Here is a 25,884-nt window from a genome sequence, read left to right on the forward strand (position 1 = left end):
CAACCCAACCTCTCACGATTCCCAGCTCCCCAGTGCTCCGCTTCTGCTGCTCAGAGCGATGCTCTGCCTGGCTTATTAAGCTAATGTGCACCCCAGTCATCCCCCTCTCTGCTTTCTGCTCTAAAAACCCAGCAGTTCTTACCCACCCCATTCGTAATTACAAATGCAGCTATCCAGATGTCCACGTTTGTCCCACGTGACCCTGCATGTACTCTCCATACGAGGAGCAAACATATAATACAGGCCTGCAGGCAATTTTTAAAGACTAATTCAGGAGTAATTATTTTTATTAGTAAATTTCTATCATTATGAACTATTCTTTAAATCCTTGTGGTGCATTTTTACTGCCGATCATATTAAGCACATTGGATATTAACACTGTTTTCAATGTTTCTAAAATTTATGGGAATACCATCAATAAAGAGTTTACATCAACAACAACTAATGATCTCACAACTTTTGACATCACACGTATGACAAAGAAACACTCATGTATAGAAAGGAACAAGGCCTGAAGAATCTCACGGGTCACTGGACTATCTAAGGATTTTGGAGAAAGCTACTGACTTTAAAAATACTTTGGATCACCAAAGAAATAAACATTACATTCAGCATGAGCTTAGCACTCTCTGGGTGTGGAAGATCTGGCTCTGAGTTGGGACCTCCCAGTGCTCCAGGGCAGCAGTATAGGAATTAGAGGATATTGATTTACAGCAGCCAAGAATCTGGACCACATGCCCCCCCTGCACCTCTCTCACCTCCTTGCAGGCTCTCTTCAGGCTGGGTGCCCAGTGCTCAGAGGGATGGAGCCTGGGTTCAATCTCAGGATATTATTTTTGAAATTGTCTGAGAAAAACATCATCAGGGATTTGCAAATGAGGTGCTCCGCTGGTGAGCCTAGATCTGCAGCAGCAATGCCACACCAGCGAGCACCCACTTGGAAGGATTTTCTCTAGTTTTAAGGTTAAAAGTCCACACATAAGTTGGCCCTCTTTGGCGTGTTTTGTATACAGGACACGGGTACATACTGCGGGTATCTTGTTTGTCAGCAGGAATAGCTTTGATGAAAATGACAGGCATGGCCGGCGTTAGTTCCTTGAGCCTGGCATCTGTGATTATCCCAGCCTACAAAGGAGAGAAGACCAAGTCTTAGCTGGATTTCCAAGATATCCATCAGGTGTACCCCAATACGCATGATCCTCTCTAATGTTTATACAAGCTGGTCTTTCTGGGGAAGTGCAAACACCTTTTCTGAGGCCAAGGGAGTGGGTGAGTCTATTTGAGGTAAGGAGGGTCCGGATCACACACCTGCCCTGTTTTATCAGAAGCCTCCCTCAGGCGTAGCTTATCCCAAGGGTACAGATGCCTGCCCTCCCCAGATGCTCAAACCCTCACACACCTGACCGGACTCTGCAGGGGAGCGATGTTCCTGGCTGTCCCACCACATCATCCTCACTTAGCTCTTACTCAGGGTTTCGCCAGACCAGAAGCACCTTGTGGGGAGCACTGCTTGTGCTAGGACCAGTCGTGGACACCTGGACATGGTTCAGGATGGAGAACAACGCTCGCTTAAGAAGACTCTAAAAGGCACCAAGTAAGTGTCCCACCACACCACCAAAATTTGGGCATGACCTGGGATACACTTGGGTGGGCAATGAACGCACACAGTGCTTTGTGTGGCCCCAAAAGGCACCACAGCCTTGTTTCCACTCCCACAGGTGCTCCCCCCAGCAAAGGGGATCCACGACTGTTCCTGAGGGAATATTATCATTAAACAACAAGTCCATATGATCCTCTCCAAAGCAATGCTCTCACTCAGCAGGCTGCCCGACCCAGGAGAAGGATAGTATGCTGTCAGGGCATGAAATCAGTGGCTTGGTTCTCTAATCTGGGTCTCTCTGGCAGCTTCCCTTTCTCTTTCTGGCAATAAAATCCCCTACACATCAATCAATTTCCAGGAAAACCTGTAAAATTTCTTAATGGAGGCTAGAGAGACCAAATGGAAACAAATACAGAAATGGAAATAAAACTTCTCAGTGCTAAAGAAACTGCCTCTCACTGCAGCTTAGCTTCACATATTATTATTTCAAATACTCTTAGATCAGAGTTGAGGGATGAGATTCAACCTCTCTGGTAGTTTATTTGGTTTTGCAAATCAGAGAAGAAAAATAATTCCTCTTGCAACACACCTTGGTTTAATTGTACTAATGCCATCTGTTATACTAAGCTATAATAAATCCAAGTCTGATTTAGGATTTTATATTTCCAACATGCTGAACAAACATTACATAATTCTTATAATACCTTGCAAAGATGCTATTTATCAAATATTATTATGTGCTATTTTAAATCCACATCTTTCATTTCTGAGGCTCAATTTTGATCAGATCTTTTACTGCTGACGATTATTCAAATCAAATTTCCAAGATATATGCTACCTATTTCTGGGCTAACAAGAGTTGAAATCTTCCTGAGATATCTCTATGGAACATATAATTTTGTTATGTCTGGGCTGATTTTCATTTGCATTTTTTATCGTTCTCATCATCAGAAATTAATTGTGCTCTGAAAGCGATTTTCCCTAACTACTGGCACAGCACACCTGGTAAAACGCCACTGTTCTGTGCCTCAAGGCTCAGGCCTCAGATCTTAAAGAATTCTTCACTTCTGCTTGTCCTGGCTTCTCAACAGGCAATTTGAAGAGCAGATGTATTGTGCTGCCACATATGGATGGGCCCAAAGACACAGAAGAGCTGTCACAAGCCAGGGATGCTCATAGATGGGCGCAAGCATCTGGCCATGCCCCCTCCCACCCCACTGCGTGTTGGGGTGTTAGCAGCACAGCCGCACCTGCACCACAGCTGATCTAGGGTCAGTTGGCTTGAAGACCTTCAGCATGGCTTGGCTGTCTTTCAGGTAGGGTTGCCTCTGCCTGCAGAGAAGGGGAGCTGGTGATCTAACCAACTGCGCAGGCAGCAGGGAACATCGCTCCAAGGTGGTCCAAAAATTGCTGGGGTGAGTGGCTTCAGCTGGGTGTGGGGAATGAGCAAAAGAGGCATCCATGGAGCACGCAGTGAAGACTACCTAACGAAGTGCTGTCCAGTAGAGCCAACCGAAAAAGGAATTTTTATCAGAGGAGTTTAAGAGTTGAGATGCAGCTGGAAAAGGTTTTGCCAAGTTATTAATTTTTCAGAACAACCATAAATAAGAGACTGCCTGTTCACAGCACAATTTGCAAGTGTCCCCTCCATGGCTGCATCGTAAGTTTATCACTGGAGACCTCAGCTTGAGCCACATCCTACTCTCGCTGTCAGAGCTCACAAATACATGGGCATTACTGACAGCTGACATCTGCAGGAAAAGGCTTCACATGATGCCCCAGCTCACCCCTCTGGGAAAAATTTCAACCTCTGATGCATGAGACCTGAGGTACCTGGTGCCTCTGCAGAAGAACGTGGCAAGCTGTGGTTTGGGACTGTAGCACCAGAACTGGGCTGTGTCAGGGCTGGGTGACACACTGATGTTGTTTTCATCTGCATCCACTGCTGGGAGCATCTCAGATGAAAACAAGTGCTGTGCAACTGTTCCCAAAGTTTTTGAAAGCCAAACAAACGCGACTGTTCCTTGCCACACAGATGCGCCCTTCAAAGCCTCTCCACTGGTTTAAGACTGGTGCTTCACACGGGACTAGCTTTAAAAAGCACACAGAACCCACAGCTGGTGCAGCTCAAAGGCGGCACGGTGCCCTCAGTGTTAAGCCCCTGCTCAGCACGCTGTGCGTCTCAGCCAAGGACAAGGTGATGTGCTGTCTGCACCTGGCAGAGCCTCGTGGGGCAAAACCCACCTCTCCCCTTGTCCTGTCACGGTCCACTGCCCTTGGTAAGGAGCAGGGCCCACACTTGGCATCAGTTTTGGCTCTCCATTGCTGGAAGCAAGAAAGCCAGGAATCAATCAGCAATCTCCCATGGCTTAAGAGAAAATATCTCATAGTGGCACCAGTCAAACTGTCTCTCACTGAGTCCCACTGACTGTAACAGTGCAACAGCAACAGATCATTTGGACTCAAAATAACCTGCTTGGCTTCATTTCATCTAATAGCTGCCTGCTGTTTTGTAATGAATGTTTTATAAATTTAAGACACCCAAGGGCAAACATAAATGTTTAAATAAATAGAAAAATGGGAGCAGCAGAACATAAAGGGACCTTTTCCTTTTTTGGAGGCACAATCTAAATGTGAAATATTCTTTTAAAAGTGGATGTGATCCCCAGAGTAGTTCTAAATATGACCTGCCACTCAGGAGAGGATTAATTTGGAAGGAGTGTACAACCCAAAAGAACTGTGCACCTGTTTTAAAAATGCTGCATCCATTAATATATACTGGTGCTCACTGGATTACAGGTAAAATGAATAGTTCCACTAGGTGGAAATGATATTTCAGTGTGAGCAGCAACATACGAAAATATTCTTTTCCTTTCTGAAATAAATTGAAGCATGATACCCAAAGATTATGAATGGTTCTATAAATGTAATTGCTCGGTATCTTTCAATCACACCAGAAAAAGCCATTTACTAAAGTCTGGATGGTCTCTGAAGACAAACCTCTTTGCTGAATGCAATCACCTGTACAAGTTATTGGAGAGAGGCGAAGGGGATAAGCCTTGTAACTCTCAAAAGATTTCTGACTTTGCACCACCAAAATTTCTCACTCTTCACTTCTACTGCCACCTGGGGATGGATGGGCAAAACCTAGGCAGAAGTCAGCCGTCTGACTATTATATTGTCCAGTAATGGTGGTAACGATAGTAAAGGAAAGCATAGCAGCGGTCATTGGAACTTGTTTTTAGTGGGGTATTCGATGTGGAAGACCTGGAATTTTTGTAAAATTCAAGGGGTTTGTAAGATAGCCACACCGAAGGCTTAGAACAAGGCAGAGAACTGTAGGACCAGGGCTGGGGAGATGGGCTGGGCTCTCCTCTGCTGCTGTGACTTCTGCTATGAGCAGAGCCAAAACCATGGAGGCAGGAGACCTGACCTTATACCCATGTGAGAACTTTACTGCAATCTTCTGACAGAGCTTTTGCCAATGTCCCTGGCTGTCTGTGGCTGTCCAGACCCAACGCACACATTGACCAATTTCCAGAGAGAAAAACAGCCTGGAGCTTTGACCTTCCCAAGGACTTGGGATAAAATGCACTGGATGCCATCAGTCGGTAAGTTCAAAGCTTTGCCCAGTTTCCTATCCTTCACGGAAAACTAGTGCAGAGAGGGAGCTGAAAAATAAGCGGAGGGTATTCCAGCTGAATTGCAAGGTCAGGCTGGGATGGGATATGGCAAGCATGGCCTCTCTCCTCAGCACCCTACCACCGAGCCCCACAACACATAAGGGAGGATCCTCAAGGTTAAGGCTCTAAAGAACTGCCTCTGAAACAGAAGCCTCTTCTTGCAAGACAGTAAAGTTGACACAGATAAGTAAGTTCTGGGTGACCCACTTTGACCAGCCTTCACTGTCGCAGGTTACTGGCAGCAGGAGCATCGAGGTGGCTGCCCAGAGGAGCTGCATGAATCACTGTCACCTAATCTTCAGGGGCAGCACAGCCCAGGAGCCATGGTACCACGGGCCCGGCACCTCGGAGGACCAAGCCCAGTGGGGATTTGTCAGCCTAATGGCTCCCGCTCTGCAGACTGCCTTGCTAACAGCTGACAACCGTCAGAAGGAATGACAGGGACAATTGTGCTCCTCCAGGATGCTGCTCTGAGAGGTGCATTGCGAGAAGGGCACCGACAGCTACATGGGCAGGAAACAGCAAGCATGCTGCTCCCCTTCGGCTGCCCGGCTGGTGGGTATGGTTCTACCTGGGCTGCTCTGAGGCTGGCTGTGCTATAACTGAAAGGTACTGGGCCACATCCAGCAGAGGAAAGAATAAGAGCAAGAGCCACCCACACTGTTCTGTTTGTCCAGAACCAGCCTACCCTGCCTGACCCCCTGCTGAGACATCAGCCTGAGTCCACATGGACCACAGAGACTTCATGCATGCTGTATTTAGCACCCTAAGGGGATGGCTAAAGGATGTGATTAATTTCTGGTCACAAACCCTATCTATGCAGATGACATCCTGTAGCACCCGACAGTGGTCTGGATTTGGCACATCCCATCCATTCAGCTCTGGGAACATAAAGGCGTAGGAAATCAGAGTCCTCTCCTCTCTCCCCACTGCTGCTAAAGAGGCAACAGAGCAGTGATGCTGCAAAAGTCTGCCCCGCCGCTTTTGGAGGCAGCACTGAGAACACATCCGTATGAAGGTGCAAGGGCAACACAGCCCTGAGAGGACCCCACATTTTCTAAAGCCTGTAGTAACACCGCAAGTACTGACCACAGTTTAGTCAACATACACTGAAGCTGAGATTCACTTTGTAAAAACAAGATGTACCACTGCAAGTTGGCCACCCTGAGCTCCCCTCACAGCCATGGAACAGACAGTTCCAAGGAGCGATTCATCCAACCACCTCGATACCCACCCCAGCCTGCAGCCATGGTTCACATCTTCCCCACTCCTGCAAGGCACCCCAAATGACTAGTTTAGATGAGCACCTGTCCGGGCTGCAAAGTTCCCCAGAGCACAGTACTGACCCACAAAAGCCTAACATCTGCGGCTTCTCTCTCAACACGAGAGCCTTGGTGAGCTCACCTGTGCATCCCAGCGCGCACCCTCCATGAACAAACCGTGGACGTACGCCCCTTCCCGAGGAGGACTGGCAAAATCTTCTCTGTTCTTTTTTGTCACATCGCACTGCAAGGTCATCTTGTCCAAAGGCCACCCATTTTTTCGGGCTGCGGACTGCATGATGGCTGTCAGGATGGACTGGGGATTGAAGAAGCCACCAAGCCACAATGTGGCAGGTAAAGAGAAGTCTCCTGTCCACGCCTCCAGCTCCTTGATGCGAGTGAGGAGGTCAGCAAACCACGTGCCCAGGCTGGCTGTGGAAGGGTAAGCCCTCTTTATCCAGGACTCCGGCACCATGTCCAAGAAGAGGGCATTCTGCAGATTCTCCATGTCACTTGTCATGGTCAGTTCTCCCTGAGTGAGAAAGGGTGTAATTAGCACTGGAAACTCTAACCTGAACAAAGCCAGACTGGAAGCAGAAGCTGAGCTAGGAAGTGTGGAAGAGCACAGCATCCTACACAGTCACTGGTGTTCACGTACTGGGGATTTCTTCATGTTTTGGGTTTTCATGAACACCTTCTATTGCATATTCCTGCATCCTCATCTTCCCTACTGTAAAAATACTACTTGGAGGAAAAGTTGCAAAACAGTGACAGTGAGCATGGGTTTCCCTCGGCTGTCCCAGCGTTGCTTCTGTTTTCTCTCATGGACTGACCATCTTTACAGGGCAGGTTTTCGGAGGTGCAAAGCTGTTTTTACTCAGGCTGCCAGGGCAGGATACTGGAGTCTGTGATGACTTACTCTAAAACTGTCCAAATGTTTATTATGTCCAGTCCTATCCCCCTCCTCTCCTCCACTTTCCCTCACACCTCTCCTCCTCTATTACTTTGCAGAACAAGTCTTTCTTTCTAACTTCACATGTTGCCTGCAAATGTAATCACAGTTTCTTTCACAGCAGGGAAACACACAACAAATTAAGATATGATTCAGCCAAGTGAGATAGAGAGAGAGGTTTGACTTTTCCTTTATCCAGCAATTAATTTTTTTAAAGCTTTCAGAAACCTGTATCAGTTTCACCCAGGCAGGAGAAGAGCTGGAACATCACTGCATGGCCAAACAGGGGCTCTGCACAGCAGTAACATGCACCCCTCCTGAACTTCTGGTGTTCTGCAGAGAGTCCCCAGTGTCTGCTAGTTTAAACTTAAGAAAATTCCTGCTGCATCCAACTGAAATTACATTAAATCTAAGGGAGAGATGCCTGGATGCTGAAAGGACAGCTAAGAGACGCCAGTAGGAGGTGCAGCAGTTTGTGCAGCAGGTTGCACAGAGGGCACACAGACGGGCTCACACACGCTTGCTTAGCATCGGTGGCGACGTGCCACAGGGCACTGCCCCCAGCACCATCCGCATCAGCTGTCCCTGACACAGCAGAGGCCTCAGCTCAGACCAAGCTGGTGATGGAGCCTGCAGCTCAGCGTGTCTGGGACTGCAGGCAGTGCCTGGAGCCGCTCACTGAGCCTGGGGCTGGGAGGCTCTCTCCTTGCCTGTAGGTGTGCGCCGGTGGAGGACCTGCAGGATCTGCAGGAGCAGGCCAGCAAACTGTTTAGCATCAGAGATAATGAGAAAGAGACCAACTGGATCTTCCCTGAGACCATGCAGCTAAAAGAGGAGCCTCGACTCCAAACAGCATCAAAGGCAGGCAGGCAGAGTCTGCGCCTATCTGCCTGGGAAAGGGAGACTCCCAGAAGGTGAATGTGAAGAAGGTGAAGGCTGGAAGCTTGTGACTTCCAGCAACAGGAGCAAACCTTGTGTCCTCCCTGCAGATGCAAAGCCACAGAACAGGTTCAGTGCCCAGGTAGGGAATGAGAGGTTGGGAGCTCTGTCTGTCAAAGCATTCATGCTGATGGAGCCTGAGCCATGCAGCAGCACAGGAGAGATCAGACAGTGACAGTAGTAGGTGACTCCCTGCTGCAGAGGACAAGACCTCCACCTATCAATCTGTCTTGCTGTCTGGGGACATCTACTGCACGCTGAGAGCTTCAATCCAGGATACTGCAGAAAGACTGCTGAGGTTTCTCTGGCCCTCAGACTACTACCCCACTACACTTTGCCACAGGGTCACCAACGATACCCAAAGCCATTCTAAGGGACCTGGACAAGCTGCAGAATTGAGCTGAGAGGAACCTCATGAAGTCCCACAGAAGGAAATGCCAAGAGTTGCACCTGAGAAGGAATAACTCCATGCACCAGTACACCCTGGGGACCAACTCCCTGGAAAACAGTTGCAGGAAAGGACCCGGGAGTCCTGGTGGGCAAGCAGCTGACATGAGTCAGCAACGTGCCCCTGTGGCAAAGGCGGCCACCAGTGTCCTGAGCTGCATTAGGAGGAGCATTGCCAGCAGGTTAATGGCAGCACTCTGCTCGGCACTGGTCAGGCCACCTCTGGCACGCTTGGGCCAGTGCTGGGATTGTTCAGCCTCAAGAAGAAATGGCTCGGAGGGGTCCTTTCAATATCTGCACAGAAGACGGAGCCAGATGTTTCTCAGGGATGTCCAGTGACAGGACAAAAGGCAATGGGAACAACCTGACATACAGGACATTCCATTGAAATACAAGAACAAAATTTTTTACTGTGAGGGTGGCTGAACACTGGAACAGGTTATCCAGAGAAGCTGTGCAGTCTCCGTCTGTGAAAGTTTTAAAAACCCACCAGGGCGTGGTCCTAGGCAACCTGGTCTACCTGACCCTGCTTTGAGCATGGGGCTGGACTATACAATCTCCAGAGCAATTAACCTGTGATTCTGGGATGCTCAAGCCAAGTAGCCTGCAAAGACAAAAGCTGGCAAATGCACGCTCAGCTTCTACCGGTGCATAATGTCCTTCAGAATTTAAATATTTGCATGCCCCATGCTGAGCTAGAGGGCTACAGCACACCATAGCAGTTTGGAGACTTACAGCTATTGTTAATCACTGGTTTCAATTATAAATACTCACTTTTGTCCCCTTATCGCTTTGCCAAAATTTATCCAACTTACAATTTCTCTTTGCCTCAGGCTGAGTGTTTTTGGAAAGATTAACTGAAATCAGTTGAGCCATTGCTGAGAATGAGGGTGAGGGAATTGGGTCAGTCTATTCACATTAAAAAATTCCAACTGTCCTTTCGCAGGACTTCAGTGCCTCCAGCCATGAGGTCAGCAGAGGTGCCTTTTACTGGAGCCACAAAAATCTATGAAGCTTTAGCAAAAGTTGAAATCTGCTTAAAGCAACCCCAACACGTATTTAGCAACGGCTGTCAGAGTCCAGCAGCTACAAATCTTTGCAGTTTATTCCTGTGCCAACCATGTCCTGCAGAGCTCTGATCTGCAGATCACCCTGACAGGCTACAAGCCCACAGCCGGACACCCAGCCAGACCAGGCAGAGCCATGGCAAGCGCTTCTGATGATGGTCCACGCTGCATCGGGCACTAACGAGGGGAAGCAGGCTCAGTGCTGAGTGATCAAGGCTTAGGGCAAGCAAGCCTGCTGGCACCCTTGGGGTAGCAAGCGTTTTCTCCAAGGAAGCGCGCTGCAAAGAGACTGGAGACTCCTGAGCTTGGGAGACAGCTTGTCATCAGAACAGAAACCCTCTGAGCTAACCGCGCTGTTGCAAATGCAACACTCGGAGCTGCTGGATGACAGCTCAAAGGGCTTGGATGCGTATCTGCCCCATACACTGTGTCTTATCAAAGGAAAGAAGGGTTTCAGCTGAATCCTGGCACTGGAAATGTCCACTTTAGTCCTTTTGGCTTTTTAGCACTTGACTTATAACCCTTATCTTTTCTTTTTTCCCTTTTACTTTTTAAATTCCTGTGAAAGTTTCTGAACTTCCACAATAAAATGCATTCTGTCCAGCAATAAGTGAGGGCAGTACTTCGAGGGGATGTGCCTCCCCAGCACCCAGCACCAATTCAAATCAGAGCTAAGGGCACTTTTGTACTGCCCCGTGCCTGGAAGCCACTGCAGCCCTGGGGTGCCCATTCAGAGTTACCCCACCACCACCAGAAATCTGTGGTTTCCCATCCAGAAGTCCCCTGGGCAATGGTCATTTCTCAATAGGATGGACTGGTACAAGGCATTATTAAACCTTTGCTCCAGAGATGACTTTTTAAAAGTAGTAAGCTTTTAAAGGCAGCAAGCATCTGAACCTGTTGGGTTTCCCCATGGAGAATAGATTTCTGATGGACAGAGAAAATCATGTGTACAAAGGTTTTAAGATGGTCTTGGTATTAACAGTTCTGAAGCTAAAAGCAACAAATAAGGTTGAACGAAAAAGTAGAGGCAGGACTATTTGCAATTAGTCCTAAATCACGAGGAACAATCATAACCACCTTTCAAAATACACGTCGCCTTCTATCATTTCTTGTGAGCAGGGACCAGGTAAGTCTCTGCCAGTAAATCATCTCATTATTTCTACTCAATGATTTTACATTTGTAGGGAATCTCAAAATGATGGGTTACCCAGTGAAAGGTCTTCAAAGTCCTGGGTAATTCCAAGCACAAGGGTCAAACAGAAATGAAAGATGTCTCATTTTGGTATTTGCCATTAGGTGTCAAAGAAATAGAAAGGCAGTGCATGCCCCATCCATCCTCCCTTAGGCACCTGAGCTGTTTCCCTTTATCTACAACACACTAAGACCACTTACTGATGCACAGTTAAAGTTTACCCAACAAAAAAGCATGGGAGGTCTGATCAGAGGGGCTGGTAATGAGCTTCACAAGGCTGTCAAAATTACTTGACCGCACCAGGGGCAGCTGCCACGGCTTTGTTATTTAATAACTTCTGTTGGCAGGCAGACTCTGAAGTACCATTGCAGTTCCTTCATGTCACATGGGTCATCATCTCCCATCTCAGGAGAGCTTGGACACTGAAAGGACCAGTCTCTGGTTAAAACCATGACCAGACCATGCAGGAAGAAAAAAAATTTCAAGGGGCAAAGTACTGGCCACAGTGGGACACTGGCAGCCACAGGGGCTTCTAACAGCAACAGCCAGAAGTGGTTTGCACTCCTGGAAAGGTTCTAAAGAGGATAAAAATATTGCAAAATGTGTGCAAGTAGTCAAATTGATTTAAAGACATTACCCTTATGACCATATATCATGTCTAGTTTTACTTTCAGGAAACAAATGAATTAGCAAATGTAATTCTCAGGAAGGCTTAAGAAAAGCAATTTTTAAAGCCTGCGCACTCAAGCATACTCATTGGAATCTCCTGTGAGGGTTCAAAGCATCTATAGCAGCTATCTCATACAGTTGTGCAAATACAATTATGCATAAATTTGCATTTCAGATGCTGAATACTAAAGCGCATCAGGAATGATTCAAGTTACTTTTTTTTTTTTTTTTTAATTTTTCCCCCCCAAAATGCTGGGAGCAATTTTCATTAAAGACATCCTTGAAGGAAATCCTAATCAGCCTGCAGACATTCCCTCAAGATGAGCAGACTATTGTCACAAATTGTTTTCTCAGTTAAGGTTATTTTCACTCGATACAGCAAAATACCCAGCTAGCCTTACAAAATTTGGTGTCCTAATTGTGGAGGTTTATCCTTCACTGAAGTTGCAAAATAGAAAATCTTCTTGCAAAAATGACACTGGGTACAACATTAACATGCAAGAGTTTCAGCCCAGCCTCTGGTCTCACCAAAGTCATCCAGAACAAAGGGCTTTGAAATGAAACATGCCAGTTATTTCTGATGGCTACCAGTCTATTGCAATTTCTCTTCCCTTAATGGGATGTCTCCTATTTTCGGACCAAACAATCACTTTCCGCTACACAGACACAATGAATCATTCAAAAATTCAAATTAGGCATGACATTTCCAAATCGCCTTCTTTTAGCAGATAGTCAGTTAAAAACAGTAAGACTTGCTTCCTCTGTGTTTTATTTATTCTCTTCTGAGGTCTGTGGTTCCTCTTATGTAAACTGCCCTCCTCTGAGTGCTGTCAGTACAGATTCCCAGTCCCAGAGATTATCATGCATCAACAGTTCCCATAGGAGATGCTCTCAGAAGGAACAATTAAAGAATGATTTCTCTCCCAAACGGAGTATGAGAACTAGCTGTCAAGTCAGGACAGTAGCACTGCCCTCAGAAAGAGCCAACAGGAGGGCCAAGCATCCCTGGGTCATTATGTGGTACCCAAGGCATGGGCAGCAGCACAGGTCATGCACGACCTCTAACTCAGCTCTGCAGGGACCCACGTGCAACCTTTGCTTGCAGGTACAGAAGAATTGCCCACAGGTGATATCTCAGACCCGTCAAATTTGTCTGTGAAGCACACACCAGATGAAGAGATGCTAACACAAAATGGTACTGCTACTCATCTGCTTTTAGTAGTTCTTAAGTCCTGGCCCCGTGGTGCCACTGAATCACACCACAGGTATTGAGGCTGTCGGGACCAACCTCCACAGTCATTAGAGGTGCCTTTTCTGCAGATACCATCTCACTTCCCTGCCATGATTTGTGGCAGGGTTTGGGGGAGAAATTTGCACCCTCTGTTATTGCCTGACTTCTGTGGTTTATTTTGTCTGTGGTTTATTTAAGCCCATGCATCCGCTCATTCTCCCTACCAATATTAAATTAGCTTATTCTTCTCCATATTAAATTTAATTGCTACACATTGTCACAGTTACAATTATATCTTGTTTGGTGCTCCAGCACTGAAATACTAAATCACTTCTGTTTACCTGTCTCAGGAAACAGAATTTTCAGTTCCGCTGCCTTATGCTAGAAAACAAAGGATATCAGTTTATAATTGACTACATAAATATCAGCCTATTTTCAAATGGACTGTACATACTGGGCCACCACGAAGTGTATATGATATGTCTCTCTCTCCAATCAAGACGATAAGCATCAGCAGCGTACGCAACGCAGAAGTTCCTGAGCTAGCAGGGACCCGGGCTGCTGGGTTCACAGTGTACAGCACAACACGGCTGGGATTTAGAAGCAGCCTAGTCCTTCCCCTCTGGAGCTACAGCTCCCTAAGGTCCCAGAGCCAGCCCTGTCACCTCTGCGTGCATGCTGCAGACATGTCCTTTGAAGATCTCTCTTCAAAACTGCCCTCATGGAAGGGTTGGGGTTATCATTCAGGGCCTCCTTGCTCATCTGTGAGCTCTTCTGCTAAGAGCATCATGCAAAGCGGTTGCAGTTCCTTCAAGTGTGATGGTTCCCATGTTATGCAAAATATTTTTGTGGGCTGAGTGCTTTGGTGAAATGAGATGACAGCCTGTCTTTCAGGAAATGATGGAACAGGGAATGTCCAGTGACTGATGTCTCCAATTGCTGCCTCCCACCATGAAATCATCCAGGGAGCAACTTTGTGGCAATGACACAGGGAAGGCATCAGGGTAACACTGAAGCCACCAGCTTTGCTTTGCAAACTCAGACAGCATTCCCCTGCTGCACTTAGGCTTTTCCAAGGAACATACAGCACTTGGCTATGGTGAAAATTCTTCTGGGATGACAAGGTGAAGGCAAGGTGTTGCTGCAGGGCACCAGGCTTAGCTAGGCAGGTCCTCACAGTGCAGTCTGACCTCTGCTGGGTTATCCCCTACTGGGCAGTCAGTAGCCTTTTATATTTTGTCCCACCAGCTGCCTGGGAGAGGATTCAGCAGATGACTTCCCCTGCCAGTGAATGCAGCCTCAAAGCAGAGCCCCCTTGCACCTCCTGCTGAACCCAGAAATCTGCATCCTACCTGGCGTGCCCTGCCAGCTCCAGAGCCCTCACTGCTCTCCACACACCCAGAGGGACACAGACGTCACCTTCCTGGAGCAGAGCGTAGCTTCTTACCAGGGTGGAGAAGCAGCTGTGGCTGGAACGATCCTGGACAGTATCTCCATAGGGAAGGGCTGCTCCTGACCCTCCTCTATTAGCAAATGACTCATACCCAGCAAGGGGAGTTGTCTCTCTTCCAAAACTCTTGAGTTTTTAGGCTTTTTCTTTTAAAGCTCTGGACATTTTGTGTCCTTACACATAACTGTTCTCTCCTTTGATTTCTGCTCAGCTTGTGCTTTTAATAGTCTGTTACAAGTTGCCCCCATACTGAGACATTTTGTGAAGAGGTGTGATTTATTTGGCTTACCTTTAAATGGGCCACCTCTCAATTTCTGCGTGACTTATTGATGCTGTGCTACAATATCTGGTGGACAGAAGTGCCTGGTCTCTGCTCCTGAAAAGCAGTCATTGCTATGTGTATCTTTAACCTCTCCCAGCGCCCCTGCACTCACGGCCTGCGGACAATGTGCCATTTGAAATCCATCTGTGAACCCTTCCCCTTGGAGTCAAGTTAGTTTTGCAGCCAGCAGCTCTGAATACAGAGCGTGACCCTTTCTGTTCCCCGAGCACCTTTTCCACTCATCAATGTTTCACTGCCAGCACCGAGAGCTCCTACCTTCAGCCCCAGATCCAGTTCCTTGAGCGAGCGCTTGATCTCACTGGTGAGGATGTTCATGCGCTCACATTCCTGGAAGGCAACCGCAACATATGGTGTCCTCTCCTCCACCTTTGCCATCAGTTCTACAAGGTTAAACTCATCCGTCAACTTCTCTAACATCTCTTCAAGAAGGGCTTTCACCTGTGGGCCAAAGGGAAAAGCCAGAGGGATGTCAGCAAACAACCGGCTGAGCCTGCTGGGCTGCAGCTGCCTGGTCATGGTGTGGAAGCTCCATCTGCCACTTTGTGTCCCTACAATGATCAGTGCCAGCTGCACGGGGCACGGCACCTTTCAGAGAGCTTGCCCCATCTCATCACAATTCAAATGCTTACCGAAGTTAATGTCAGATGAGAAGCTTTCAAAATGATGGTTTAAAAATGTCACTGTGACATGTAGCTGTCTCCTCTCGGCTCTCAAGCCTGTACTCTTCTCCTAAGGTCTGATGCAATGCAAGAAGACGGATGGGGCCATCGCCTCAGCTCAGCCCCAGGACAGCTGAGCTGATGAGCTGTTTTCCTGTGGTATATTGCTAGAGAGAGGTGGCTATGTAAAATGTAATTTTAAGCTGAATTTAGCATTCTGAACTAATGGAGCCATGGAAGAAACGCGTAATGAAACAAAACTATTTTCCAGTCACCAGCACAGTTTGATTTAGAAACGGTGCTTTATATCTGTAAACACTAAACAGGGAAATCTCCAACGCAACTGCAAGTTTCTAGTGTCTAAAAAATAACACAGACAAAAACCTTTCTGGCTGACAATGAGGCACGAAGCCCCTAATCTTCGTGGGCTCAACTGTATCTCTCAGGCTTACTTGGACTGTTAGGCATCTTGGTAGGGCAGTCTCTCACACAGTGCTTCTCCTTCCTTCCCTGCTGGGACCTAAGCAAGGCTTCTGCTTCCTGGGGATTTCTCAGGCACACATAACATGCGATTCAAGTTCTTTGATTTGATGTGCAAAACCCGGGGTGCAGGTGCCAGTGCCAGCTTCCAGCCAGCGGCAGAGCCAGCCCAGGGGAACTGTATTGCTATGCCCACCAAATTTCATATTTTGGACTCTGTACTCCAATTTCCTCCCACTGCTGCTCTTCCAAACCCTCTACACTCGTGTCAGACGTCACGGAGAGGTGATGATGTGTAGGCCGTTACTGCAAACAGCTAGGTGGCTAAAGCTAAAGCTCAGCTGGAAAAGCTCTTCAGCTGCGCCTCAGGTGCAGTATAGAAATATCCTCTAATTTGAAACTTCCCTGCAAGTCCCTTTGGCTCTGATGGTTTCACAACAATTACAGCTCGTTTTCTGTAATGTGGCCTCAGAAACCTGAGGGAGCAACTGGACTTGTCAGAGCCTCAGGAAAATGACAGGCTCTCAGTTTCCCTACAAGCTCCTAAAACTGCCTCAGCCAAACTAAGGGCTGGAAATCCTCAAACGGAGGAGCTAAGAGCCAGCTCTTAACTCTCTCATTCAAGGAACAGGTGAAAAGGACACAGCCAGTGCTAGTTACAGCTCAGATAATGAGATCCCCCCTCCAGAAGAAAATTAGCTATGGGAGCATCCCCCCAGGCACACACGGCCACACTCGTGTTGCTTTCAGGCAGCTTTCATTCTCAGAGGGAACGCAAAAGCCATGGGGACTTCTGTGCTCCTGTGACAGTCTTCTTGCCTGTCACCAGGAGTTTTCAGGGTAGCCATGCCCTGTGATACCATTGCTGGATCACTCACTGACAATTTTTCTTCTCGGGCCAAGGAGTTTCATCATATTTCAATAACAAAAAGACTGGGAGGAGAGCAGTAGTAATCACATTTGCTATCTTTGAGCATCTCCCTTTGCCTTTGCTACCTTGGGATTACTCCCCTCACCCCAAATTTCAGTGTGAACTGTAAATGGAACATGCTGAGCACTTCTAAGAGCACCTCAGCTGAAGGCAGTATGATCTCCAGCTCCACACCAAGCCAAAGGAAGCACATGTGAAATCACAGACTTCATATAAGCTTTCCGACGGCCGTTCATTACTTTGCAAAGCTTGAAACACAGAGCTGGGACCTTAAGATCGCAGAAATAAAAATACGAGTAAGCCTTGGCTGGTTTCAGATCCTGTTATGAATGCTTGGGCCAGATTTTAATGAGCTGTGTCTTTCGAGAGGAAGGACTGGGCTCAGCCCGGTACAGGGGCACAGTGATGGAGTTCTGCGGGAAATAAGGAATGACAAGGCTGCTGGGAGCCTGGGAGCTGGGTGGGACCTGGTGGCAGCAGCAAGAGGTGGGCTGAGCTCTGGGTGGCACACTGTACCTGGCAGGCAGAGCGCTCGGGGCTCATTGCTATGCCAGCCACGGCGTGGTGCACAGGGACCGGTGGCTTGGAGACAGCGGAGGCCACAGAAGGTTTATTTGCAACATCTTCAGAGGATGATAATTGAAGGCACTGCAGTTCAGGGGGTAATTAAAAGCCACTGTCCTATTACTGACAATACTCCAATTACATCTCACCATGGTGATGTTCTGCATAATACAAGGCTCGTGGGTTTAGACACTCGATTTGTAACAGCAAATGCAGAACACTTTGTAATAAGCAGTTGTGAGACAAACCTGACAGACTCTTACAAATGAGACAGGTACCAAATTCGGCAGCTCCTTCCTCTACCACTCTCACCGTTTCTTCCCTGGTCACCACTCCTCCTTCACCCATGCTGGTGTCCCGGGGCTGCATCTCCAACACGATGCGAAAGAGCCTCTCTGAGGTCTGGGTAAGGAAGCCGATCTCAGCGTTGGGATGGAGACCATACAGATAAGGAGACTCTGGAGGCAAGGCATCGTCTATGTACTGTACATAGGAGAAATTCAGGTTCCAGTTAGATACAAAGTCCAGGTCACTTTGCCTGCAGTGTTCACAGCACTGGAATTATCACCCATCTGAGTAAGAAAGCCCAGGCTGACACAGCTCTGCTTGTGGCTGAAACACCAGTGATCTGATGGGAGAAAGGAGCGTAACAATTGTTTACAGAACTGCTCCTACTCCTGCTGTGAAAATTTAGTAATTGCTGAAGTTTGGCTTGGCTACATATCTCGGGCTTGGACCTTTTCTAGCAATTATCTGCTGCGCATTTCAGCATCAATATCCTGAAATCTCTTGTGGGAATTTAGCTTCCAGTAGTTAAGTTTTGTGAGTAAAACCAGCCTAATATGCCTATCTCTGCTACCGCATCTGTGTACAAAGAACAGATGAGACCAGTAAGAGGATCAACAAGACCCTTCACTGTCTCTCATTGAAACTGATGATAAAATGGAGCTTGAAAGGGCCATTTTAGCAAACGCTATGTGGATGTAATTTTCCAGGAGCCCCACTCAAGCCTCAAGAACCAATACAGTTGTTCTATTCATGCATGAACAAAATGAGCCCATGATGAAGCAGCAAATTACCATTAGACTTGGTTCATCCAAGGGAATGCTGAAACGTCTACAGAAACAGAACATAATGGGAAATAACAGGAGGTGTGTTGAAGCACTGAGCACTGCAGTCCTATTCACTGCCCCTGAAGACAGATTATAGGGTAGTTATGGAAGTCATCAAATTTATGTGTATAAATAATGCCAGAAAATGAAGCGCTTACCTGATGATAGCCATTATAGTCCATGTTCCCTGGGAGGGGGAATCCTGGAGCAAGGAGGAGTTCTCCCTCCAGCATTTCTGGCTTAATATATTCTTCCAAATAGGTTTTGCAAAGCCGCCTGTCCCAGTCATCTGTAATGTGACCTCCATACATAATCTCACCGAAGAGGTAGCGTAAATCATCGTATGGGACCTGAAGAATGAACCAGGAGGGCATGAAGGAGTTCAGACAGCCAGAGCTCCACCAGCCGTGTCACCGAGCTGCAGGCTACAGCACTCAGCACTGATCTGCACAGCAAGTGCTTCCACTTCACCATTTCAGTTTTCTAAGTAAACAGACATTAGGTAGTAGTCAAATCCTGCCCAAGGAAAACTGGATCACAGCATAGATTTCATGCAAATTCCCACTGAAATGCAAATTTATTCTGAGCTCTGTTAAACCAAAGACCACTATGTATTTTCAATGAATAAAGACCACAGACGCTATTTGCTATGATTTGTAAGCGGCTACAGATGTGAGCAGCACTGAAGCTCCCCATCTCACCACAAAGGTATATGAAACCGTGAAGTTACAGAACCAAAGATAGTCAGCAAATGGCATTTAAGGAGACTCCCCGGGAGTTTTGGCACAAGCCAGCCCATCGCTGGTGGTTACAAGCCACCAGACAGCCCACCATTGACCCACGTACCTTTGAGCTGGCCTCCAGGTAGTTATACAGCACGTTCACGGAGATAGTGAGGTCTCCAGTGTTAAAGGGGTAGGAACGGTTCCAGCCCTGGGGGCCAAACTTGCGCCTTTCTGCCACCACGGCATGGAAATAGCAGAGGGCAAAGAGGATGCTCTTGAACTCGTTCTCCCGGGTGCACATCTCCAGGGTATCCTGCAACACAGGCAGAGGGGCAGGGCTGTGTAAGTCCACGCTGCCCTCAGCCTTGGTGACTCTCAGTGCCTCCCAGATACGCTGGCCTTTGGACAGGAGTGAATTGATTTTCCCAATCAGTTCATTTCTGCATAGTATACACATTCATTAATTTTCTAAGTTAGTGGCTTTGCATTCCGAATTTACTGGCGAATTCTGATGCACGTTTTCCAAATTAGTATTTTCTTTTCCAACTCAAAGTGGCTGTCAGCATGCATTCCTGTGCAAAGGCAAGAAGGGAAGGACACATGCGTGCAACCAACACCCCATCACCTGCATGTGCCCCACATCCCACGCCAGCGGGATGGAAAGAGGCAGCACCAGGGTGAGCGTGCCAGTAGTGGGACTGGGACTGCAGCCCTCAGCAAGGCTCCTGCTGAGAAGGGCTGGACCTGGAAGAGCTAAAGTCCATCCATCCCCTTGAGTACAAAAGGTTTCCTTGGGGCAGCATTTCTTCGAGCAGGGGGTTATCGCAGGGAGGCTGTTCTGCTGCTCTGACCCTCTGACAAAGCCAGCCCAGCCGCACACTGCAGCAGCGTATTCACTGACGGCACCACCTTGTGCGGCATGCCAAGGCAGGGATGTGAGAAATGGCTAAAAATCCAAGCAGGGGAGATCTAACACTTGCAAAAAAAAAAAAAAATCTGATGCAGCCCTTTAAAGCCAGCACAGCAATAGGTGCTTCCTTTCCCAACTTCCAGGTGATGCTTAAAGTTTGAATATCTACAAATAAACAGGCAGGATCATGATGTCAGAGGTGGGGGGCAGGAGCCTGAGTCATTTAATCAATGAAATTAATTAAGGGAACTGGTCTCCAAAGAGCTCTGAACAGGTCTGGGAGAGATGTCTCAGCAGGCAGGCACCAAGGGCAAGGCCGGGCAGCCATGCCTCTTCCCAGCAGCACGGGCATCAATGTTATGGGAGAACAGAGCAGCAGAAGGGATGAAGCTGTGTGCATGCCATGAGGCTGAAACTCAGCTGTTACAGGGGAACCCGAATCCCCCTTGTGTGGCTGAAGCCAGGTGGAGGCTTGCACAGCTCTGGCTCTCGCTCTCCATTGGCAAGAACCTTGTGGCTGGATAGTGGGTCCCCTGCCCCATGGCAGGAGACTGGTGGGATCTCCCACAGCCAACAGCACAGATCTCCCCAGACCTGGCAGATGAACATGTTGGGAAGGGCTTTCCCACACCTTCACCCACATCTCTGCAAACCCTCCCCAGGAATATCATATCCAAGGTTTGGACCTGCACAGCTGAGCAAGCAGCTGAGTAAGGAGGGAGTAGCTCTATCAGTCCCTGCATCCTGCCACCCTAGGGACAGCCCCTTTAAGTCTACTCTGCTGTATGACAATGACTACTAAGGGCACCGTGTGACTTCCCTTCATTATCTTTATCTTAAAAAAATACAGTGTTAAACCTCTAATCAGCTGGGGAGCTAACAGAGCTCAGGGGCTGTGATGAAAAAGGGGAATCCATTACTTTGAAGTGAGCAAGATGTTGACTAACTGCCTAAGATGATCAGGAACATCCCACACCATGTTTTCTCCTTGATTAGACAGCACTCTAAGCTCTCTTCATTACCAACAACCTGATGCCAAACACCTTTCTCATTTTAGCAAATGTCCCTGGACTTCAAGGGGAGCTTGCCTGAATGAACACTAAGAATCCAGCTGGGTCTCATTCAGCCTCTCTATTTAGTTGTGCATTTTTCTTCAGCTACAAAGCAGAACAATATTCCCCACACAGAATAATGGGCCTTCTTTGTAGCTTTCAGCTGAAAGCTAAATTTGAACATCCATTCTGTACAAAGCTGGGAAACGAGGTGCAAAGGGGCCCCACCTACTCACTTCAGGATTTCTGATAAGACATGTTGTATAATACTCCAGCAGTTTAGAAAATGCTAATTACTATCTGACTGAGATGAGCAGAGGCAGGATGAAAACGTTACTTGGGGTGAAGGTTCTCCCCTCCCTTGCTTTCCAGGATGTTTTGTGGAGTTCAAGATGATGAATGACAGTAGATAAAAATGGAATAACCTTCCCTGACTCCTCGCATCAATCCTTGTGTGGTACCTCCCCGCCTCACCTGCTCAGCAGTGTTAGCTCCCGCACTTGAGGTTCTCTCCATACCAGTGTCTAGGTGCAACATTCATTGTGAGCTGCCCTGATTTCTCTGCCCCATGGACCGTTGCTGAGGTCCACAGTAGGCTGGCCTTGCTCTTGCCCTGGTCCCAAATGACAAGAGGCTGTATGGAAAGAAAGGAAAGCAATCCCGCAAGGTTTGCCCTGCGTGTTCCTGGCACAGTCATGGGCAGAACAGAGGCGCCACGGTAGCTTCGATGCTAGTGATCTACAAAGGCAGTCCGAGGGGTGCAAGCACCTTCTGGCTGCTCTAGGTTTAACAGCCAGGGTCTTGCCGTGAGAGCTTGGCATGCCGAGGTAACAGCGATGTGCGATTGAAGCCGTTCAGGGCAGCAGAACACAATGGCCTGTGTCTCTAGGAAAGGCACCACCGTAAAGGCAGTGGTTAGCCCTTCGCCTTTGTGCCACGCGGGAAGCAGGGTCAGCAGAAGCACGGCCAGGCTCCGGCATGCCTCGGCAGGCAGGCTGCTCCCCGGGGCTGCTGGCACGTGTGCTGCCCTGGGCAGCCCTCCGCCCGGCGGTGCCCACAGCTGCCGAGCAAGGTTGCAAAGCAGGCTCATTTAACCGCCACGTTACAACTCTAACGTTGATCCATACCCTCCGTGGCACCAAGGAAAGAATATTTCCCATCATTTCCACATGCTTTGCTTTTGTGGCCCCTGCACAAGAGACTCGGCTGCAGTTCTAGCAGCAAGAAGCAGGGAGAGCGCCTGCTGTAACAGGATTGCGCACGTGTGCTCACCATGCAATGAAAGTGATGAGTGACCTGCCATCGGCTATGCTTCTTGTGGGCTAGCATTGCTCCAGACGGCCAGATTTACCCTCGCCTGGCAAAGCAGGTCCTCCCTGCAGGGAGATTTCAGCTCTAATGTGGAACAGCGAGGTACTGAGCTGAACGGCCTCAGGGCGCACAGCACCAAGTCCCCCTACGCTGCTCCGAAGAGGGACGTGGGATTGGACCTTATCGGCGGTTCTGAACCTCTAATCCTGGTTAAACAGAAGGGCAAGAAAGCAAGGTTTAACCTGCTCGCCTCTCTGTGCCTTTGGGTGTTGGAGGCACTATGTCACTCGCCAGCCCAAAAAGAAGTGACAGAGAAATCAAGTTGAAAGGTGACAAAAGTCCCCCAAATGCTGCATTCAGATTTGATTCTGTAACAAAATAGCCTAAGGACCATGCATTGGTGAGAAAAAAAATGATTAAACTGGGCAGAAGTCTGGTATCCTGCAACCTTCTGCAAGACAGAGGCTGTTCAGGATTACCTGAGTCGTCTCTTCGAAAAATCAGTGCTTGGAAAGAGACCTGTGCCCAGCTCCTGGAGAAGAGAGGAGGGCGTTTTTGGACCCAGAGACTACCCGATGCAAAGGGACTCGCACGCCTGCTGCCTGGGAGGGGGATGGCCACACACCTCACACCCTACGGGGGGCTCCAGCTGCTCCATGCCAACCTGTCACCATCCACCAGCACGAGCCCTGCTGTGCTCCTACCTGGTTGAAGTTGTCGAGGGCTTTGTGCAGGTTTGCATGCATCCCAGTAGGGGCCTCGTTGGTGATTTTGATGGAGTTTTCCAGGATGCCCTGGGGAATGATGTGGGTGTCAGGGGAGGGTGCCGGCTCCGCGCTAATGAAGACACGGAAATCGTGGTGGCTGCCCTCACTGTGCTGCTCCAGCTTCTTCTCCAGAGAACTCAGCCACTTGGCCACCAGGTGGATGTTCTGGCAGGGACAAAGGAAACAAGGCTTCATCAGTCCCCCCAGATTGACACTCATGCTGAGCAGGCACCCAATCCATCACACCAATGAACAGCAACCACCAAGGCTACACTCCGGAATTTGGTACTTGTCCTGGTAGTGCCTGTGTGCAATTCACAGCCCCAAATATCCTGTTACATCAAGTACAGTCTTAAATTCAAAATAATCAGTATAAATCACCAGCAATGAAGCAAGCCGCTATTGGGTTGTTTGGGTTCTTAATGGTGATACTCTCCTTCTTGCTACAGTAATATATGGCTGATGAAGTAGAGCTCTTCCCCCAGATCTACCAAGCTCAAATGAAAACATTTGTTCATTTTTAACAGAATAACAGTGAGGACCCTCAATATCGGTTACTGGGAAAAAAAGTCAAGCAGGTGGTTTTACAAAGACCTTTAACATAAAATATTTATTTATTCATGCAACTGATTAGACATATCTGTCAGAAAATCAAGCAGTATTATGTGGAGATGGCGAAATAAATGAAGACAAGCCTCAGATTTTTCAGCTAGAGCCCTATACAGTGTTGGAGCTTCCAGGCAATAAACCAGCTTTTTTTTGTATCAGGAATGGGGCAGGTCACACACAGCAGGGCTCTATGGACTAAACCCACTGTCATTTTAAAGTTAGTGTGTTATCCCAGCTGACTGTGTTCACAGGCACTCTGCAAGGTGATTTATCCCATGCAAAGACAGGACAAGGAATTTGCTAAACTTAAATTAAAAGCAGCCGCCAGAAAGATAAACTGCTTGGAGGTGGAAAGGAAATTACATAAAGGAGCCATATTAGAGGCTTAGAATAAATATATATCACCTATAAAAGGGACCAGAAAGGAGCTCTCGTGCTTAAATAGCACAGTAATGGAGACTATTAGGAGTAAAATGACATTCTTCAGAAAGTGGAAATTGTGTCCAAATGAGAAAAACAGAGAACAGCACAAAATCCAGTCATGATAAGGCCAGAAAATGTTTTAAGAAGCAATATTCTGAAAATCATAAACACTAATAATAAAGCCTTTTCCAGAAACCAGAAACCTACCAGCAAGCCTATAAAACTAAAAGATGATCAAGGTGTACAGAGAGTGCCCAGGAAAGGCAAGGCCACCACAGAGCAGCTCATATTTGCAGGAAAGTTCATTGCAGAGCTTGGAGAGAGCCCCACTGTGACACGGTGCTATCACACAAATGCTGATGCTGGAGACACCTCTGTAAATCATCCATCCATCCGTCCTGCTCCAGGCAGGGTCAGCCAGAGCAGGCTGTATCCCGTTGGGGTTTTGGTTACCTCCAAGGCTGAAGCCTCCACAACCTGTCTGGGCAACCTGTGACAGTGTTCAACCACCTTCACAGTAAAAAAATAAAATAAAATAATAATGTTTAAGGGAAATCTCTATTTCCATCTGTGACCATTGCCTCTTGCTCTTTCACTGAGCACCACTATGAAGAGTCTGGCTCCATCTTCTGTACTTCCCCTGCTATGGGGTATTTAAACACACTGATAAAGCCCCCTGAGCCATTGCTTTTTGAGGTTAAATAATCACATCTCTCAGCCTCTCATACGACAGATGCTCCAATTCCTTAATCATTGGAAAGACTCTTAAACTAAAGCAGCAGATGAAGAGGTTTTTGGAAAAATTGGTAAACTAATAATAACGATTTACTAGGACCAGATGGTAACCGCCCCAGAGCAACTCAGATACGGAATCCCCCTGCTACCCCTAGGCATGCACCAGGCAAACTGGCAGGGGCTCCGACACACCACGAATTAACACACAAAGAGTATGAGTTCGAGAAAACCAGGAATCTAAAACGTGCGACCCATTTTAGAGAGCGAATAGGGAAAGATCTAAATCTGAGCTTGTTACCATAGTCTCCTTTTGCAGCTGCCAGGAAGGTGAGCTCCAGCAGGCAGCTCCAGGCACCACCACGGATGGTGGTAGAGTTGCTCCCATGGAGCCAGTATATCTCCATGCTCAGATTTGCATCAGTACCAGCTATTTATCTTTTTGTCTTTCAGTTACTGTTGTTATTGCAGCTAAGAGGGAAGGTCTCTCAGGCTACCAGCAGGTTAAGACACAGGAAACGGGGGGTGGGAAGGTACTGACGGAGTTGGAGCTGCTCACCATATTCAGAAATGACCTGAATGAGCAAATGATTAGTGAGCTGACAGAATTAGTCATAAGACAAAGTAATTTCAAGTATTGAAAATAAAACCGGGTGGTAAAGAACTGCAGAATTATGCCATCAATCTGAGTGACTGGCAGTGATATGGCAGAAGAAATTCACTGTTGATAGATGCGAAGTAATGCACACAGAAAAACAACCCTAGCTATAG

At 47.7% G+C, this 25,884-nt stretch overlaps 1 protein-coding gene across 1 annotated transcript in view; it reads right to left on the bottom strand.

Moving 5' to 3' along the window:
* Positions 1-210: 210 nt before the first annotated feature.
* Positions 211-25,884, bottom strand: part of DNAH9 (dynein axonemal heavy chain 9) — a 186,023-nt gene continuing 160,349 nt past the window's right edge. The window contains exons 63-69 of the mRNA XM_055796132.1: positions 23,287-23,514; positions 19,431-19,622; positions 18,743-18,934; positions 17,785-17,955; positions 15,094-15,276; positions 6,688-7,077; positions 211-1,125 (exon numbers count right to left, since the gene is read on the bottom strand). Coding sequence (XP_055652107.1) covers positions 898-1,125; positions 6,688-7,077; positions 15,094-15,276; positions 17,785-17,955; positions 18,743-18,934; positions 19,431-19,622; positions 23,287-23,514 — 1,584 coding nt within the window. The 3' untranslated portion in view covers positions 211-897. The remainder of the gene's footprint in view (positions 1,126-6,687; positions 7,078-15,093; positions 15,277-17,784; positions 17,956-18,742; positions 18,935-19,430; positions 19,623-23,286; positions 23,515-25,884) is intronic.

The sequence above is a fragment of the Falco peregrinus genome, chromosome 2 (genome assembly GCF_023634155.1).
Source record: "Falco peregrinus isolate bFalPer1 chromosome 2, bFalPer1.pri, whole genome shotgun sequence".
NCBI lineage: Eukaryota > Metazoa > Chordata > Aves > Falconiformes > Falconidae > Falco > Falco peregrinus.